This window comes from Lacerta agilis, chromosome 8, assembly GCF_009819535.1.
Source record: "Lacerta agilis isolate rLacAgi1 chromosome 8, rLacAgi1.pri, whole genome shotgun sequence".
Taxonomy (NCBI): Eukaryota; Metazoa; Chordata; class Lepidosauria; order Squamata; family Lacertidae; genus Lacerta; species Lacerta agilis.
Window position 1 is genome coordinate 47758128 of NC_046319.1, and position 20507 is coordinate 47778634.

A 20507-nucleotide genomic window follows, 5' to 3' on the forward strand; every position below is an offset into this window, starting at 1 on the left:
TGAGTGCGTAACCTACCAGCATTACAGGCAGCAGATTTTTAGAAGCATGTGGGGCTGGGCATGGGGAACCAGCCCAACATCCTCTTCTCTAGGTATGCTGCAACTACCTCATAGCATAAATGGAATTTCCCCCACTGTACAAACAGCATGGGACCAGGTGAAAGTTCTTGGCCATGGTGTGATGAAATTCTTGTCGCTGATCTCAACCGTTCACTGCAACTCCACAGTGCAACAGGAAGAATGTGGGCAGTGTTCACAATGGAGGGAAGTTCTCTGGACAAGCCATTGCCTAGGCATAAAGGCACCTGAGATTTCAGCAAGTCAGCTGATTGCATCTATTTTGCAATTTTTGAAAGTGAGAGGGGAATGGGGGCTGCTAAGTTTTTGTGATGCATAGAATGTTATTATTATTTATTAATGTTTTATACTGTCCTTCATCCAAAGATCACACAGTGATTTACAATAAAAAACACAAAAATACACACCATATTAAAAGAAAATAATATGATGATGGTGACATTTATATTTCACCTTTTCTCACCTTCTCCCCCTCTCCAATATCCAGTATACAAAAGGAGGAGACACATATTTTGCTCTGCCCACATTTTCCCTCTGGCTCTGCCCCCCACTGGCACACAAATCCCCCCCCCCGAAGGTTGCTCATGAAGGAGAGTGGCCTTGGGGCTGAAGAACACCCCCCATCACTGGTGCATGCCACCTGGCACCTATAGAAAATTGGTGCATCTGAAACAAAAATGTTAAGAATACTGCATGTATTGTTATGATCATGGTTTCTGGAGTGCCCTCTGTGCCCCACTCTCCAGATGTTAGATAGGTTTCAACTAGGAAAACAGCCTCCCCTGTGGTGCAGCCCTGACTCCAGTGACTGATGCTTGTGTGCAGTTATTTGCCCAGGCTTTTAAAGACCAGTAAAAATAATAATAATGAAACTGCAGTTTTACAGTATTTCTACTTCTGGAGCAACTTCCTTTAAAAGAAAAGAAAAGAAAAGAAAATCCACCCTAACCTCTTGACTGACATTTGTTTTAAAGTGATTTAAATAAGTTCCAGTGAGTTCAGTGGGACTTGCTCTCAGGTCAGTGTGCCAGCCATCCTATGCTCAGGTACCTGAGACTTACGTCCAACTGTGCTCAGAGGAACATACTTCTGAGTAGACCTAGGGTCACCCTGGAAGGAAAATAAAAAGGTAAAGGTACCCCTGAATGTTAGATCCAGCCACGAACGACTCTGGAGTTGCATGCTCATCTCGCTCTATAGGCCGAGGGAGCCGGCGTTTGTCCGCAGACAGCTTCCAGGTCATGTGACAAAGCCGCTTCCGGCGAACCATAGTAAAAATTAGCCTGGCCAGATCCATTGGCCAGTGAGGGAGCTTGCTTTTCCTCTACCCTCTTCACCCCTTTCTCCTTTTTTGTCATGCTGAAGATGGCAGAGACCATCTTAGCTGTACAGTGTTGTGTTGCTGTTGTTGTTTTGGGGGGAATATACCCGCTTTGTTGTGTTCAGTAATCCCGGCACTGCACTGTTACTGTCCCTTTGGCTCTAGATAACAAAATCTACAAAATGGTTTCCTGTCCCTTTGGCACCAGGGGAGTGTCAAGGCTACTTTTTATCCAGTTCTTTTTCATTCTAGGCTGAGTCTGCCCCCCCCCCCACCGGCAGCAACAGTTACTGTGTAGCTCCATTCATAAAAGTGCGCAAATGACTCGGCTGCTGCTGCTGCTGCTGACTCATGCTTATGAGAGAGTTTCCTAGCCCTGCCCACAAGGCCCTGAGTCCCGCCTCCTCTGGAAGGGAGACTTGCCTGTAATACTGTATATTTAAACTGCAGCTGGAGGAGGGCGGGCGGGAGAGAAGCAGTTTCTCGAAACAGCCGGCTGGTTCATTCTCTTCTGGCTAGAGGGGCACCTGTGACTGACAGGCCTTCCTTGAGATCCAGCAGACTTTTTCCAAGGTAAGATGACACTGGAAGGATGCCAAAAAGCTTTGCTAAGTTGACTTTCGGTCCGCATTGTAAGAAATAAGTGTTTTAAAAAGAGAAAGTCATCAGATAACCGAGAATTCACCCTCGTTCATGCTAGGGAATTTTTTTGGGGTATGAATCAGCCCAGCAGAAGGGAAGCACTCCTCTTGACAAATGGGAGCAGAGATGTTTCTGCCTTTTAGAAAGCAGAAGGTGGTGTGGAACCGTGGGAAAATGCCAAGGGGACAGTCTCTCCACTGTATATTCAAAACTGAAGTGACCGGAATCAAAGGAGTGCCTGGCGGCATGTGACTTTGCATTCTTGGGACACACCTGTCAGACTGGTATGGCTGGCAGAACTTTTTTAACCCTCTTGCCTCTGCTTCAAAATAGCTGTGTGCAGGGGGGGGGGATGCTTTTGTATAAGGCTATTTGGGTCCTAATGAAATCACTGGTAGATCCTCTAGCAGAAATGCTATCGCTTACCTTTGGTGTAGGATTTCTAAGATATAGTTTCTTCAACTTGGAAGCATCTCCCTGACTCCAGTGGCCAAACATGGGTGAGCCTGGTGTGGTTTGGCCAGAGGGAGGTCTCTTTGCTGAGTACGGTTATGTAATGTTATCACCACAGCGGGATTTGGGTGCTGGCAGCATGAATATGGAATCTGCAGATCAGTTACAAAGAAGTGGAAAGATACCAGAGAGCAATTTCAAGGGATCAAAGGCCAATTTCACAATGGAACTCTGAAGTCATCCTGAATAATAAACTCAGGTTTATGTATTTAGTACACTTTCTCTCTGCTGGCAACTACGGCATGCCACAAAATGAGGACAGACAAGGCAATATTTCACATGCATTTTGCATTCAGACCGTGTTCTTAATGTACGGCAAGACTTAGCCCTCTTAAGATGTTTGCAGAGTGCTATATGCTACAGCTGGACAAAAGATAGAATTCTTTGTTCTGTTCAAGGCCTTATTTTGTTACCTTTCAAATGATCTGATCTCTTTTCTTAAGCTGGTCACCTCTTGCTTAGCTTATCTTCCTTCCGTTAAGACCTGATGCCTCAGGAAACAAATTTCTTGAAGTTAGATGGCTGAATATGGCCGTTCTTCATTTCTCACAATGCACTCAATCTTGTGTTTCAAGGGCACTGTGGGAAATTAAAGTGCTGTCTAGAGCTCTGCCAGTGCAGCTAGGTGAAGCCACAAGGACCCAGAAAACAGGGCCCATCTAGTTCCGCATTGCCTGTACTGATTGGTGGGGTTTCAGACTGGGGACCTTCTCAGCCCTACCTCAAGACGCCAGACTTTGAGCATGGGACCATCTGCATCCAAAACAAATGTTCTGTCACTGAGCTATGGTCCTTCCCCAGGGCTGAGCTCAGGCACTGCAGACCTTGACTCCATCCCTAGCTTGAGCCCACTGCCCTTCACCAGAATACCCCATGGGGACTGTAGATGTCCACCCCTTGCTCACTGTATATGGTACATAGGCAGCTGCCTTATATTGAGTCAGACCATTGATCTGTAGTGGCTCGCCAGAGTTTCAGGCAGGGGTTTTTCCTAGCCCTACCAAGAGATACCAGGAATTGAACCTGAGACCTTTTGCATGCAAAAGCTGCTGCTGTACCACTGAGCTATGAGTGCAGTCCTTTCCTCTCCTATTCCAAATGCTCGTCCTCAATGCTCCCCTCTAATCCCCTTACTTAACCTCTTTTGCCTTGAAACCATCATGGGAACCTGGTGTGTGACCTTGCAAAGTGGCAATAAGGCGCTGCATTGTCTGCTTGGCAACCTGCATGCCTCCAGCGATGAGAAATGAATATCCAGGAGCTAAAGGGCCAGGAGGGATAAGGCTGTTTGGGGTTAAGGTTGGCCTAGATAAGAGACCTTTCTTGAAGTGATATACACTCCTCCTGCCAAAGCAACTGTTGTTGATACAGGATTGAATTGTTGTCAAATTTGTTAGTGTGTGCTTCTGATTACAAGGTGACAAGCAATTAGAAGCTAAGCCGTAGAGATAAGAGTGATGGGGCAACATGGCAGATTGCTGTGACCGTGTATTGTAGCGTAATCTTACATAGGCAGCTGTCCTTGTGGGATGCATGTAGTTGATTAAGAACCTGAAGCATGGGTGGGGAACTGGTGGCCCTCTAGATGTTGCTGTGGACTACAACACCCCTAACCCTTGACCATTGGCTTTGTTGGCCAGGCTGATGTGAGTTGGGGTCCAAAGCACCTGGAGAGATACATTCTTGTCCTTGACCTAAGATGAACCTTGCTGAATCAGGCAAAAAAAATGGGAAGGACTGTAACTTATTGGTAGAACATGTGCTTACATGCTAAAGTCTCAGGTTCAATTTTGGTACCTCCCAGTAGGGCTGGCCTGAGATCCTAGAGAGCTATTGCCATGGATGAGGAACCCGTGGACCTCCAGATGTTATTGGACTCCAACTCCCAGCAGCCCCAATGGTCAGGGACGATAGGAGTCCCAACATCTGGAATGGGACAGATGCTCTTAGCCCTGTTGTGGACAATACTGAGCTTGGTGGACCAATAGTCCAGCTTGGCTTCCAAAAGCAGCTAGCCAGATGTCCCTGGAAAGTTGACACGCTCGGTATGATGGCAACAGAGCCCTGCTTGCCTCCAACTTCTGGAATCTGAAACACAGAGAGCAGCAGATTCTGAATATGGCAAATCTATTGTTCTCTTATGGTTGACAGCCACTGATCAGTATAACCTCCAAGCATTTGTTTAGTTTCTCTTTCTTTTAAGTAATCCTAGCCAGTGGCCTTTGCATCTTGTGGCAGTAAGTTCCACTAGTGAATTAGGCATTCTGTGGGGAAAGCACTTTCCTTTTTCTCCCCCAAACTCCTTCACTCAATGAGTTTCATTGATCTCTGCTATTAGAGAGAGAGAGAGAGAGAGAGAGAGAGAGAGAGAGTATAAACAAACTTTCAGTTGGATGGTTCTGGCAGAAAGCCTTAGGACTGTGACTAAATCTGCCAATTAAGTTACATGTGACTAACAATAATCATTCTAACATAATGGATTAATATATTTCACCTGTCCCTTTTATGAAGATGAGTCAGACAGGGAAAGCACCCCAAAGAGAACATAGAAAGTGAATCACAGCTACAATATGCCTTCTGTGCATGTTCAGTCACAGTTCATACTACTCAAAGTTATTTGTTCTTCATCTCTTACACAGACTGAGGAAAAGGAACTAATCTCTATATGTAATGAAATATATAGATTTGAGCACAACAAACTGAGAAGCTTTGGGACATTTTCCTTACCCCAGACTCTTGAGGCTATATTGGATGTGACCAGTGATTAAGATCTCTTGTGGTTTCTTTGGGTTTTTCTTAAAGAGAGAGAGAAGAGAAAAGGAAACCCCCATGTGGCTGTTTTAAAGACTGAGGAAGTGGCTTCCCTTGCCCTTATCGAAATCACCTTCTCCTCCAAATTAGCTGTGAGGTCTAAGGATGGGGCAGGTGGGCAAGGAATGGCTAAGATTGGGAAAAGGGCAATGAAGGAAAGGGCTAAACCTCCTCTCCCAACTCTACTTCCCCAGTCTTCAAAGAAGCTATAGGAAACCAATGCATTGAAGATCTCGTGTAGGCCTATTCAACCATTCACATGCACACACCCACAGAACTGTGTGGTGCTGGCCCCATTTCTCCTGTCACTTCCTTGTTGCCCATCCCCGGAACCCACCATGTTGGGGGCTGAAGCATGTGATTAGGAGCCTCCTCTGCTTTTGCTAGTATTTAAAGCTTTTAACACCTTGGGACCATTTTACTTGATGAGTGATGGTTCTGATTTATTCCCTGCCCTTCTGCCTGAGGTGCCAGGGCAAGTCGTAACAATTTGAAACCCGCCATTAAAAACAGTTTAAAATGAATTACAGTCACAAGAATAGGGCAGGTCCTAAAAAATATAATTTCTCAGGGGCCAGAGGTGGGTCTTCATCATATGATGGAGATTGTATAGTGAAGGTGCCCAGCACATCTGTGGGGAGGGATTCCCACAACTTAGAGGCTGCCGCAGAGAAAGCCCTCTCCAGGCCGCCAAACCCACCCTGAACTTCTGAGGAAGGTGGAACTACCAAGAAATCCCCAAGAGGGTCTGTGGGGATTTCCATATGTGCCCACTTGACTGCTTCGATCAGCAGTACTCCCACTTCTCCAATTGCGTCTTAATGCGCATTCTGCCCTCACAATGAATTTTTAGCATGACAGTATCTTTGCTCTGGCATGCGCTGCCTATTGATGCCAGGCAGTCACTTTCATTATACTGCTTTCATCTCCCACTAAAAAACCTTTTTGTTTAGGCAAGTCTATCCAGACATGATTTTGAAATTATGTATTTATGAGTGCTGATTTTATCTACATTCGGAAATCTTTCTGTTATGTCTACCTGCTTTTAATGTTGCTTGATTTTATCAGCATTCTCTTATGAATATTTTTAAATAGTTTATAAAATAATACAGAGAATTTTACTTAGAGGGTTTTTTTCCAATTAAGCAATATATACATCTCGTCAAAGAAAAATGTATGCTTCGTAACAAGAGCCTACTGGATCTGGCCAATGGCCCATCTAGTTCAGCATCCTGTTCTCACTGTGGCCAAACAGATGCCTGTGGGACTCCAGCACAAGAGCACTCTCCCCTGCTGTTGTTTCCAGCAACTGGTATTCCAGTGTGATCTAGAACCTGGATAATCAGGGGTCTAGTTTGTGAGTGTGGAAAGCCTATTTGAGCATGGCATGCTTTCATCTGCAGAATTTCAGTAGCTCATCCCCAAACTTCCCCTCATCTTGTGAAGGGCATAGTGCAGGGGTCAGCAAACTTTTTCAGCAGGGGGCCAATCCACTGTCCCTCAGACCTTGTGGGGGGCTGGACTATATTTTGAAAAAAAATATATATGAATGAATTCCTATACCACACAAATAACCCAGAGATGCATTTTAAATAAAAGCACACATTCTACTCATGTAAAAACACCAGGCAGGCCCCACAAATAACCCAGAGATGCATTTTAAATAAAAGGATACATTCTACTCATGTAAAAACATGCTGATTCCCGGACCGCCCGTGGGCCGCATTTAGAAGGCGATTGGGCCGCATCCGGCCCCCGGGCCTTAGTTTGGGGACCCCTGGCATAGTGCCTCAACAGGGCTTGTGTCACACACCTAGTTTAGAACTTGACTTCCTGCAATTTTAAAGCAGTAGCTGTATTTTTCAATCTGGTAGCCCTGAAGGACACCACATTCTGCCTCCAGGTTACAGTGATGCAATGAGTTTGAGGAAGCCACATGCCAAGCCCAGGGCTACTTGCCAAACTTATGGGGAAATGTTATTGGAAAGTTGTCAAAGTTCTTTCTCCACTCAATGAGCTTGCCAGAAGTGCCTGATTCAATGGGATGTGCTCTGGTGACTAAGAACCGCCAAAAAGAAGAGTTATTTCAAGAATTTCTCTGCCCACTCCCCCCTCCATTCTTGAAGCTTTGAAGATTCTTGGTTTTCAACAACTCCGGAAAAGCAAAGAGAAGAAAACCAGGAGAACCTATAGCTTGAATTTGGTTGCATTAATACCTTTGGGTTGACTTAAACATTGCTTGTAGATGAAAGAATGACCGGCTTCTTGGCTGGTGGTCATGGTGGTAGTTCCTCATAGAAGTGATATTGGGCATCATATAAGCTCTAATTTCCCATGCAAATAGAATTGCACGAGGGAGTTTGGGGTTGAGACCTTCCTAGCTTCTCCCCCCCCCCATTGTTGCTGTCCTTGTTGTACAGTGTCTGCACTGTAGACCCTACTCATGTTGGTGTGTAGATGAGGTTTCTAAATTGCTCAGGATTCTCAGCAGTTCTTCAGAAGTTCTTCCTCTGACAATGAGGAACTGCAGGTTGCAGAAAGCTAGGGTTGTCACAGGCCTCCTAAAAAGCACTTGAATCTCACCTTTCCGAGTGGGGAGAAAGACAGAGGTTTGCACCCAAGATGCAAATTCAAAAAGTGGAGTGGACATAGCATGCAGAATTCTTCAATTTTAAAAACTTGGTTGCTGGTGGTTATTTCTTTCTGCTCTTTTTGAATATGCACATAAGTAGTTTTCCACCATTATCAGGGTGGTGGGAGAGGACAATGTTCTGGTGATAACAAATATTTGCTTGGCTTTATTGTTGCAGACTGACTTGGAGGTACTCGAACTTTGCTGGCGGAGGGTGAGCGAGCGCACAACCATGTTGCACGCACATCTGGAGCAGAGCAGTGCCAAGCCTCTTCCTGTAGTGATCATAGGTAAATATACACTCTGGGGAGTAATCTACATTGGCCAGGGCTAGTTATCTCGCCAGGCCACACCATGTGCTCAGCAGCCTCAAGCTGCTCTTCCAAGAGCTATAATTAAAGCAAGAAGTGTCCTGGTATCCCCCCCTCCCTTTTCGCTGCCAACACAAGTTTGCTTACTGGAAACAAATGGGGTTGCAGTTCTTTGCATGAAGCGGGAATTTTTCCCCCTACAGGGACACAGATTGTGGGAAACATAAGAGTTATATAAAAATGCAAAGGTTTTACCCCCAAAGAGAAATGTCAACAACATCCACATTAGGGCAATCCTTTTATTAAGCAAACCAAAATGTTATGAAAGAGCATGCAGAGTTTTGAGATCTCCAGATCCCTTGATCACAATAAGGGGATGGGAATTGGCTGATACTGGAGCCACAGAGGGAATCTGCATTTCAGCAACAGCCTTAAGACTGAATGTTAGAGGAGAGAGTGGAGGCATTCGGATGAGGCTTTGCTGAGTGTTTTGAGGTCTTATGAGGGACTGCTGGGAAGGAGAGGCAAATAATAGTTGATCCTCCATATTTTTGGAAATATAAACTCCAGATGTCTCCATTGTTAGGCACAGGAGTGGGGAAGAAATTTGGGTTGGTTCTATTTTAATGTGAGCCCACCGAATTTTCACTTCCCAAAACTATATGTGAAGCAAAACACAGCTGTCCTTTGAAATTCACACTTCTCCAAATTTTGCAACACAGCTCTCCAATTTACATACATTTTATGCACAAAAATGTGTATATGAGGGGCAGGTCTGACAAAAATGAATATATTTCTGAAGATGGCATGAAAATTGTATTGTAATTGGCAAAACTGATTGCAATAAAGAGGAAAATTATGTGCAAAAGTATGCATATTAGGAAAAATGCACACTAAAATGCTGCCAAGTATTTTGTGAGGTCCTTAAAAAAAACCCATGCAGGTGTGGAAATGTGACAACCAAATTTAAGATTGGAAAACAGCAACTGAGAGAAACAGAAATTGACAGTTCTGTCCATCCCTATGGAAGACAAAGGTTCCTTAGTAGAGAAAGAGAAATTAGGTGGATTTTATATTAAGGAAGCATTATGTAGGAAAACTGTTTGCTGCTCGTTAGTGCTACAATTACCAATACAGGGGGTGGTAATGGTCTGACTAAGTCTAAGCTTCCCTTATTCCACCTCTGTTGCTCAAATACTTCACCACCCTTCTCATCTTAATTGTATGAGCATGCTCAGGAGTAGCCAATGTTTTGGGCTACAGCTGCCATCATCCTCGGTCAAAATGGCCAATAGCCGTGGATTAAGGGACGCGGGTGGCACTGTGGGTTAAACCACACAACCTTGGGCTTGCCGATCAGAAGGTTGGCGGTTCGAATCCCCGTGACAGGGTGAGCTCCCATTGCTCAGTCCCTGTGCCAACCTAGCAGTTTGAAATTGTGTCAAAGTGCAAGCAGATAAATAGGTACCCCTCTGGCAGGAAGGTAAACGGCATTTCCGTGCGCTGCTCTGGTTTGCCAGAAGTGGCTTAGTCATGCTGGCCACATGACCCGGAAGCTGTACGCCGGCTCCCTCAACCAGTAAAGTGAGATGAGAGTGCTGCAACCCCAGAATCGGACACGACTGGACCTAATGGTCAGGGGTCCCTTTACCTTTACCTAAGGGAGTTGTAGTCCCTAACACATGAAGGGCACCACACTGGCTGCCCTGAGCCAGGTTGTAAATATTCTTTCCCCTGCCCAGAAGGCAGAGAGGGAACTTTAATTCGAGTATTTCTGCCCACTGGTTCTTGACTGCAGCCTAATTACCTGCTTACCTCCCCTCATTCCCTTTTCTTGCTCTCCCCTTTCAGTAGCTTAAAAAGCTTGCCGGCCCTTATCTGTGAGCATCTAGCTGCTGGCTGTTCAGAGGTTTGTTTGTTTCTGTTTTGCAAAGAGGAGCCTTACATAACCTGTACTATGCAGGCTCAACTTCAGATAAGACGCAGGTACTTACAGTAAATGGAGTAGATTTTACCCATCAACTTTACTGGACCAAATTGGCCATAAATGTTCTTTGCAGCCAAAGAAGTACCAGTGTGGGCTCAGAAGTTTCAAGTGGTCACCTGAACTCCCCACAGGCTTTGGATAGCATGGGGTGTGTGTGTGGGGGGGTTGTCTCTGCAAATATTAAGTGTCCGTGCCTGAGACCTTCTTTGGTTGATGCTAAGCAGGGAGGGGAGAGGGAGCACTTTAAATATAGCTCCTTGAGAAATCTCTCCTCCCAGCTGGCTTTTACAATGTGGTGACTGTGCCAAATGGCATAGGGATACCAATGCTCTGATAGGTTGCTGTGTCACCCTAACCAGCTTTCTTGCATTACGCAGCTGTTGGTTTGGACACATTCTAGCGAGGAACTGAGCTTCAAAAAGGGGCAGATGGTTAGACAAAGGCCCTGTAAAATATTAATCCAACCCAGAAAGGAGGCTGGGAGACTGAACCCTGTGGAAACTCTGCCTGAAATAGTTATTGGTTTCCAAGGCTGGCTGAAGATGTTGTTACTTTTGTTCTAAATTCATTAGGTGCCCAACAGCTGTCGCTCCTTAGGCGCCGTGGAGGAAAAAATTAAAAGCAGGATAAAAATGGCAAAACCTGACAATGTGCAACATGAAGGCAGTGTTGAACGATTGCAAAAACGAAGCTTGAAAACAACACAAGCAGGAAAACCAATTTTAAAATGCTGGCGACTAAAAACACATTAAAAAAAACACACAGCAGAAATTATATTTGGTTTTCAGCACCAGCCTTAGCCTTTCAAAGATTTTGCAGCAGCAAACATTTGACAGCAGAATTCGGAGTGTGAGAATTGTTGGGATGTAAACTTTAATTGGAGTGTATTTCATGAATTATGTAGATTTAGGAAAGTGGCTGTCTTAGGAACATATGAGATTTAATCTGTTGGACCAAAAGCACAGTTGTCATACAGTAGATACAGAGCTGCCACCACAATTTCCCACCTCCATGCCGTCTCACCTCTTCCTCTTCCGGTAAGCAACAGCAACCCTTCCCCAGGAAAGCTGGTGTTGTGGCACTATGCCACCTGCCAAACCACACTGGATAACAGGGGCTGGCAGGTCTCAAACTATGTGGGATCAGCTTCTAGAACCCTGTGACTTAGAGGGAGAACATTTGATGCTTTGCCTCCAGCAGCAGAATGTCTTGGGCCTGTTTGATGAGCAGAAGAACCTTCCCAAGACCTGGGACCTGGGCCTCCATCTCTGCATAAAACACTGTGCCTTATGGAGCCATCTAATTTCTCTTTCAGGAAACGGCCCTTCGGGGATCTGCTTATCCTACTTACTGTCTGGTAACATCCCCTATGTCCGAAGGAGCCCTGTTCATCCGAATCCCATTCTACAAAGGAAACTGGAAGAGACACCTGAGGTTTCCATCTTAGACCAGGTTGGTACAGGTCCAGCACTCTAGGTTCATCCTTCAACAGAGGGAATTTGGGCTCTAAAACGATTCTCTACTTTAGAGCAAGTGAAGCATGATCTTGGCCCTGTTAGGGGCAGCCTTGTATATTAAAGCAATTGCCCAGTAGGCACCAATGAGGCACCCATCTCCCCTATGTCAGGTGTGAGATGACTAAAGACACAGCTGGGCCAAAGCAAGGGTTGTAGGCACCATCAATCAGCTTATTGGTGGCACCAGTACTTTGTGAGAGGCTTGCCGAGGTGCATGGTGCTTATGCAAGCCCGGACAATTGTCTGATCACCCACATGGCAAAAATGGCTTGTCTCATGCCACTGTGCTGTCAAGGGATGGACAGGTGGATGGGGTGGCCCACCTGTCCAACTTGGCCCATGATGTGTTTATGTGTGAAGGAGATAAGGACCTCCATTCCTTATCCTTGCATTAAATAGTGCATCCAGGGTATAAGGAGTGCCACTTAGAATAAACAGGAAAGGGATTGTACATTCATTCATTCATTCATAGCCCACGTTTTTCTCCAAGGAGCTGCAGGTGGTACACATGGTTCTCCCCCTCTTCATTTAACCCCTGCAACAACTCTGTGACTGGCGCAAGGTCATTCAGTGAGCTTCATGCTGAGTGGGGATCTGAGCCCTGGTCTCCCAGGTCCTAGTCTGACACTCTAACCACTATGCCACACTGGCTCTCCAGATGACTGTCCACAACTAAGCCTTCTGAATCCAGAGTTTGTGATGATTAGAAGATTGGTGTTCATCAAGAGTTCTCTCTTTCCCTCCAGGATATTGAGTACCTATCTGAAGGTCTGGAAGGGCGATCCTCCAGCCCAGTTGCTCTCCTTTTTGATGCCCTGATGCGTCCAGATACTGATTTTGGCGGGACTGCAGATTCGGTCCTTGCTTGGTCATACCAACCTGACAGAGCCATTCCTCATCTGGTTCTTGGCAAAAACCTTCCTGGAGGAGCCTGGCATGTAAGTGCAATTCTGTATATTGGATCCTTTAAAACACTGGCAACAGTTTGTTGACCCATCTTAGAAGTGGTTGGTCCCTTAAGGCTCAACCCAAGCTGATCTTTTCATCCATGAGGGATGACTCATCACAGGAGTCGAGAATCTTTTACAACCCACCCAAGGACCACATTACCTTGTAGAGAACCTTCCAGGGACCACATGTCTGTAGGGTGTGTGACCACAGGCAAAAGTGGTCAGGGCAGTGGGCATGGGTCTTACCTTTGAATGATAAGGGTAAGTTTCAAGGGGGAGAGCAAAGCAGGCTTGGTTTGGGAAGAATCCCAAGTGCCTGAGGGGGTGTATTTGGCCCCTGAGTTTGAGGTTCACCACCCCTGGCCTATTGCAATCTGCAAGATGGCTAGACTTTTCCAGTTCAGGGTTGAAATATGTCAACTAACTATGAAGTTATGGGATGTGCTTGAACTGCAATTTATCTGAACAAGTTCCGAGCTGTTTATATGTATTCCTGCTCTGACAGTAAACTCCAGCAGGAAGAAATAATGGTAGAAAGCATGTGCTGGATTTGCTAGAAATAAACCAGTTTAGTCCCTGTGGCAGCTTTCTAGATGTTTTGGACCACAATTCCCATCAGCCCAGGCCAACACAGCCATGTGGGTTAGGACTGATGGTGGACACTCCATTGATGAAGGCTACTCTGTGGCTCTGCATATTTATGACAAGCCAAAGGAAGATTGAACATTCCACTTAATCTCTTGCAACACCCACATTTATTTTTAGAATAGGCAAATGAATTAAAGGGGTGTCCAGAGACCCCATGAGACTTGCTACACTGCAGTGCAGTTTTCATCCACCTCCAACCATAATTAATTGATTGATGTGCTATCTTCGTTCTTTTTTTAGTCTATCGAGGGATCCATGTTCACACTGAGCCAGGGGGACTGGATGGGGCTTCCTGACCTGCAGTTCAAAGATTGGTTGAGTAAGAAGAAAAGGTACGCTTGCTCTTGGATGAAAATAATCAAATGAGAAGCTTTCCTTATTATTTTTTTTGCATTTATATCTCATCTTTCCTCCAAGGAGCTCATAGTTCTCCCTCCCCCATTTTACGATAGCCCTGTGAGGTAGGCTAAGCTGAGAGACTGGCCCAGGCTGACCTAGTGAGCTTCATGGCTGAATGGGGATTCAAACTCTGATCTCCCAGATGCTAGTCCCACACTCTAACCATTGCCTCACAGTGGCTCTGTACTTAGTAGGCCCAGTAGATCCAAGGCATCGTGTTACCTGTCCTATTATGACCATCCATGATCAAAGAACCCTTTTGACTGCACAAAAGCAAATAAATGCATGTAAAAAAGCCCTTCTTGTTGCAGTCTAGTCACTGTGAATGAATTTTTTTTTCAAATGCCTTATTTGGGATGTCTTGCGGGATGCACTATTCAGCTGGTATGGGGAGGAAATGTGGCTTGGCCTCTGCCTAGTGTTTTGCTTGTAATCCACCCAAAGCCCTCTGGGTAAAACTGATTAACTGTAAATGGGATGTTCCACCTCAGTTCTGCAGGTGCAGACTGAGTCAACAAACAGTCAGTTGAGTATACAAGCCCAAACACAAAAGATAAGTAGAAGAAAGATGCAAAAGGAACTACTGTAACCTTGAATACAATCCACAGAATCCAATAACTGGGCGTTGTTTTCTGTGGGCTGTAGTTATTATGAATTGGGCACCTTGCAGCTATGAATTCCACTGAAGCTGGCTGTATTTTGAAATAGAAACATAGGCAGCTGACTTATACCAAGTCAGAGCATAGGTCCCCCTAGTTCAATGCTGCCTACACCAGTGTTCTTCAGCCTTCGTACTCAAATGTTGCCCCATCACCCCTGGTTGTTGGCTAAGGGTCATAGACCATAATGCTCCAACCTTGAGGCTCAAGACATTGTTGGACTACAATCCCCATAATCCCCAGCCAGCATCGTCAGTGATCAGGGATGATGGGGGTTATAGTTCAGCGATAATTGATGATCCAATGTGGAAAGTAGGCTGCTTTAAAAGTTACCGGTAAAATGTGTACCTTGAATTTGCCTCAATGGCACCTTGGTGAGCAATGCAAGGTGGTGAAGATTAGCCTGAATAAGTTGCCATAGGAAATGTGTTCCTTGATCATCTGTCTGTACTGATAGTCATATTCTTGTTACAGGGGCTTCAGAAATAACAGGGCGACTGCAGGAGACATAGTCCAGTATTATCAGTACTATGTGGCAAAGAAAGGGTTAAAGAAAAACTTTCGCTGTGGAACCCTTGTGACGTCTATAAAGAAACTGAGTGTGGATGTGGACTCCTGCTACAACAGTCAAGATGCAAGAGACTCTTGCTCCACGTGGAAACCACAAACCAACCCCCAGGTAGACAGTGGAAGCCTCTTCCAGGTTGATGGGTTTCTCACGACGGTCAATGGTACACAGCCCTTCTCCATGTATGCAGAAAATGTGGTTTTGGCCACAGGGACATACGACAGCCCATCCCGCTTAGGGGTGAAAGGGGAACACCTTCCATTTGTCCACCACACACTCTCAGCCCTTGAAGAAGCTGTAAAGAAAAAGGAGATTGGTATGATGTCTGACCCGATCCTGATTGTTGGCGCTGGGCTCACTGCGGCAGACGCCATCCTCTTTGCTCACCATTGCAACATCCCAGTGATCCACGCCTTCCGCAGGAGGGTCAACGACCCAGCCCTCATCTTCAACCAGCTCCCTAAGACAATGTATCCTGAGTACCACAAAGTCCACCAGATGATGAAAGAGCAGGCCATCCCTTACCCGGGGCCATATGAATGCTATGTCAGCCTTCCCGAGCACCACATAGTCACCTTCACAGAGGACAGGAAATGCATCTTTTGCGATAAGAGCGGCCGCCAGAAAATACACAACATCTCGATGGCTTTTGTCCTCATCGGCTCCAACCCTAACCTAACCTACTTGCCCAACAATGGCGTGGACTTGGCGGTGGACTGTGAGCAGCCAGTCAGCTCCAAGAGGAACCCCATTGATGTTGATCCCTTTACCTACGAGTCTGTTCACGAGAAGGGACTCTATGCCATGGGACCATTAGCTGGGGACAATTTTGTCCGGTTTGTGCAAGGCGGTGCTTTGGCGGTGGCCAGCTCTCTGCTGAAGAAGGCCAACCCCAACCCCCCATAACACTTGCGGGCATTCCCCTTAGAGAAAGACCCACATCAGCCTTTGAGAAGAAGGGAACTGAACACATGCAAGTCTTCCAGATATGAAGTCTCTTCATTGTAGCATTCGGTGGGTCTGCTCTGAAAGGCCAGGTTGCAGATTCAAGACAGTGAAGACAATGTGCTTGTGGAACGTTTGCTTCTCAAACTGCCACATGTCCAACCTTTCCCCCCTGCTTTACAAGTTGGGGAGGCAGCTCTATGCAGGCTTTGGCACACAAGAAGTAGAAAGGTGCTGGAGCAACTGCTGGTTTCTGAATGCTCAGAGTGAAATTGGCAACAGGGTCTTCTTCGAATGTAGATCAGTGTTCACATTTATTATGTAGATTTCTCTAATCTTCACTGTCCCATAAAAAAATACCATTCTGAACAGCTGTGAAATAGAAAGCATCACTCGAAAAGAGTGTGTGACTTGGATCCAAAGTTGAACAAAGCTGTAAACTTTATTTTATTTTTTGATACACCAATGGTGCCAAGCGGGTTTTTCTTGGGCCCATTTGGCAGTAGCCCCTTATTTCCCCAAAGTCCCACAAACATTGGGGGGATCCTCTAGAATACATTTTCAGGAGTGTAAGAAGGTTCTGCAGACAAGGTTGGGATAATTGGCAAATCCTTCTCTCCCTGCCACTGTGTGCATGTCAAGTTCCTAAAGGCTCTAAGGACATAACCTGCTTTTGTGGGTATTCTTAGGGCATCCTGATGTTGAATATTGTGTTGTAGCCCTGCCTTCTCCAACCTGTTTCTCTCCAGATGTTTTGGACTGCAACTCCCATCAGCCAAAGCAGAACAGCCATGCTGTCTGGGGCTGATGGGAGCTGTAGTCCAAAATACCAGTAGAGCACTAGTTGGCAAAGGCTTCTGTGCCTGCTGCCCACTGCTCTCCTGCTCTCCTTTAGAGGTGTGGATTTTGAGTAGCCTAGCTAGGCAATTGTGGATGCAGCAGCTGAAATCTCAGGAAATCCTTCAGTACCCCCTTGTTAACTTTAGGTCTACATGCTGAATTTTATAAAATTAAATTTTGCTGGTATTTAAGCAAAAGGTTTTTCAAAAAGATTTTAAAAGATTTTATATATATGTGGAGTATTTTTTTGTATACTGTTTTTAAATAAAAATATTTTGGTGTTTTACAAATGTGTAGTCTCACCGCCCTTAAGCAAAGTTATTGCCCCAAATGTGTTCTGTTTAATGGGGATGTGGATTATTCATTTTCAAGGTCAGTGCCTAGCTGGGACACAGAGTACCCAGTTAGCAACATTTTCAACCAGGGAGAGCCAGCTGTAATTTCTGTTCTGATGCACTTGAGTGGCTTAAATAAGTATCTAGGGCTCACATCTCCTTTTATCAGGTAAGATCTGCAGAGTAAACTATTTGTGCCCAAGTTCCTGAATTGCTCCTTTAGCACAGCCAACCTTGGACAGGTTTATCCTTAAATAACACCCCTGAACTTGCGTTAACTTCTGAGTTTACACATTGAGTGGAGGAAGAGAAGCTATAGTGAGCTGGAACTCAACCAACCCATGCAAGCTCTGGGCCTCATGAATCTCCACCAGCCATACAGAGGAGGGAAGTGAAACAGAAAATCTGATCAGAATTTGCCAGGCTAGAGGTCAAATGGACTGGTGGTTGGACCTCTGACACAGTTGCCAAAAGTTTGTTTAACACAGAGAAAGAGAGAGAGAGATTTGGCCTGGCTGTGTTTTCTTTCTGACTTACTGTGCATGCTTTAACTTGTGTATTTTTTTTTGCATGCACATTAGGGTGCTGGTTTGCTGAGTTCAGTCCCAGCTACAAACACTTGAGGAATTAGATATTTGTATCATGTCAACTTAGCAAATTAGGAGGAAGCTTCTATCCTGTCTTCACCAGATGACCTGGCCAGGATGGGGGGGGGGGAGTTGGTCAAGTCAGGCTCTGCTCCTCCACCTCCTGAGAGCAAGGATGCGGGGGGGGGGGAGCCATTGGCAGAGCCAGCTGGGTTGGAGTCAGAGGGAGATTCAGAAGGTTGGATTTAGGTCCTGTCACCAGCATGAACAGATCGCCTCACTGCCTGAAGGAGCACTCACTTGAGGTGAGAACTGGTGTCCCCCTTTTCTTTGAAAGCAGAGTGGGGTGTGTGTGTTGTGATAGTGTATTTCCTTAGCCATATATCCTAGAACGAGGCTTATGAACCATTGAACCACATATCCTGCACTTGGAACTGATGCTGAGAAGATGGGTTGATTTTTTATCAGCAAAGGATTTGGGGATTTCCCAAGCTGAGAGCAAGAATCTTTCATCCAAGGTGGGAGCCAGGGCAGGAACTACTTTCAAGGGCAGTTCAGAGATCACTGAACCAATTGAGTGAAAATGGTTAAACCAAACTAGTTCATTCCCAGGCCGGAGCGTGCAAAAATGACACTGGCTGGACATTGGCAGACTCATCCATCCCTAAACTCAGCAAGCCACTTCACACAGCACAGCTTATATAATGGCTCCACAGCTGCACCCACAGGCTTGGGAAGCAAGGTGGTTGCTAGCAGGTGGAATTTCTTGCTGCGCGGCTTTGTGCTGACCTCTGGTTCCCTGGGCAACTCGATGCCTGTTGCACTCCAAGCACCGTCTCCTGGCCCCCACCCAACTCCCAGGATTTCTGAAAGTGAAAGTTGACACATTTAGCCCCTCAGAGTCCTGCAAGGGTCAAGCACTCCACAAAACTATGGAACTATTTTGGGGGACACAGTACTCCAGGTGGGGTCGGACCAAGGCAGAATAGAGTGGAACTCTGACTTCCCTTGATTGGGATACTAGACTTCTGTTACCGCAGCCTAGAATAACATTACAGTAGTTTTTTTTGCTGCAGCTGCATCACACTGTTGACTCATGCTAAGCTTATGGTCTACTAAGACCCATAGATCCTTTTCACTTGTACTACTGGCAAGCAAGATGTCCCTCATCTTATATTTGTGCAGCTGGTTCTTCCTGCCCAAGTGTAGAATCTTACTTGTGTCCCTATTGAAACTCATTCGTTTTTGCCCAGTTCTCTAACCTGTTAAGATCATCTTGAATCCCAATTCAACTCCTTCAAACAGAGGGCCATCCTCTGTAAAACAGGACACTTGGCCACCCTGACCTCAAGCTAAGTGCAAAACCATACCCCTGATTTGTTCTGAAGCTAGGCAAATACCCTTTCTCTTTATACTAGCCTATCTCCATTCCAGGAGCCACAGTGAAGTTCACGAACTGTAAATTTCCATCGTTGCACCACACTGGCTTCCCAACTGCCTGTGCCTAAAAAAGAAATAAGAATAAATAGCTGGGCTGTAGGCCTTTGCTAAAAATAGATGCTTTGGCCAACTCTCAAATTCCTGCATCAGTAGGGACTGTAAACCGGTGTGTGTAAATCAGTGGGGTGGGGATATGAGGTATTTATGGAGATGACACTTGCTGATTCCCCCTCTGCCATTCAAGCCCTTGAAGCTGGGTGCCATCCCTTCTTCATACAGAACATTCCAGTCTGAGCGATCAAGTCGCAGCTAGGTGGGCAGCCGCAGATCAGCAGAAGCAGACCTGTGCATAGTTGCAGTGAGGCTACGGCTGTTTCCTCACCTTCTTGCAGAGTGCAATATATGCAGAAATATATTTTCATGCAAAATGCAAGTGGGACTAAGAAGGTGTTAAATGGGAAAGTCATATCCCCAACAGATCCATTGTTCCTTTGTCCATCCCTTGATGGCTGATCTTAAGTTATATCACCTGGAGTTTTGCAGTTGGAGAAAAAGAGTGCTAATCACGGATTTGGGAGATTGCACCAGTCACTCACTCAGGAAGGATGTATAAAGCAGACTCTTTGTACAGGTGAAACTTTTGTGCAGTCTGCATAACCTTTCACTTCGCTATGTGATGGCAAGCTGGGGACATTGTAAACAATCACATAGGACTAAGCCATGAGACCAATTCATAGGTGAACCAGCTATGGGGCTGGTGCCATGAGTAGGCATTGTTGGGGGACTGCCAAGCCCCCAACAATTCTGCACTGTTAAATCCCACATCCCTCCTATGTAATTCCTATTTTGCTGCCTGCGGTGACATACATCATGCCTGCCCCTAGGGCAAGTTGCAGCATACCCAAGGCCAGTCAAGTTACTTTGGCACCTGAGAAAGATAATCCCAGAAGCCCCTCTCTGTGGGAATAAAAATACAGCACCAGTAACTAACAACTTCCTGCCCATTCATGTTGCCCCAACTCTGCCAAATGGGAGAGCCGGCCCTGGCAAGTGCACAGATTAAGGCCAGAAGAAGAGCAAGAATGGGCAGTGGAGAAAGGGGAGGGACCAAGTTTGCCTAAGAGCCCACTGAAAGCTGGAACAGCTGTGGGTCACTTCCCTTTGTGGTGCTTACTCAAGTGGGCTGCTCTGTTTTGTTCCAGCATGAATCTGAATTGCTGTTTTGAATTTTTTTGTGATTTTTAAAAAGTAATTCACATGTAGAATTGCATTTAAATTCCTACTTGAATTTTCTCTCACATCACACGTTTTTAAAACTTGGTTC

General features: G+C 45.7%; 1 protein-coding gene across 1 annotated transcript; it reads left to right on the top strand.

Annotated features, from left to right (window-relative positions):
* Nucleotides 1–1839: 1839 nt before the first annotated feature.
* On the top strand, nt 1840–16338 carry OSGIN1 (oxidative stress induced growth inhibitor 1). The gene is made up of 6 exons (XM_033157234.1): nt 1840–1972; nt 8176–8287; nt 11611–11747; nt 12559–12750; nt 13651–13742; nt 14943–16338. Exons 2-6 carry the CDS (start codon nt 8230–8232, stop codon nt 15940–15942), a joined length of 1479 nt encoding a protein of 492 aa, XP_033013125.1. The 5' UTR covers nt 1840–1972; nt 8176–8229; the 3' UTR covers nt 15943–16338.
* The last annotated feature ends 4169 nt before the right edge of the window (nt 16339–20507 follow it).

What these genes read in the sequence shown, in the direction of transcription:
- OSGIN1 (XM_033157234.1), top strand. Translation starts at nt 8,230, where the DNA reads ATGTTGCACGCACATCTGGAGCAGAGCAGTGCCAAGCCTCTTCCTGTA. An exon ending in TCTTCCTGTAGTGATCATAG is followed by an intron (nt 8,288 to 11,610) that starts GTAAATATACAC and finishes TTTCTCTTTCAG; the next exon opens with GAAACGGCCCTTCGGGGATC. An exon ending in TTCCTGGAGGAGCCTGGCAT is followed by an intron (nt 12,751 to 13,650) that starts GTAAGTGCAATT and finishes TTCTTTTTTTAG; the next exon opens with TCTATCGAGGGATCCATGTT.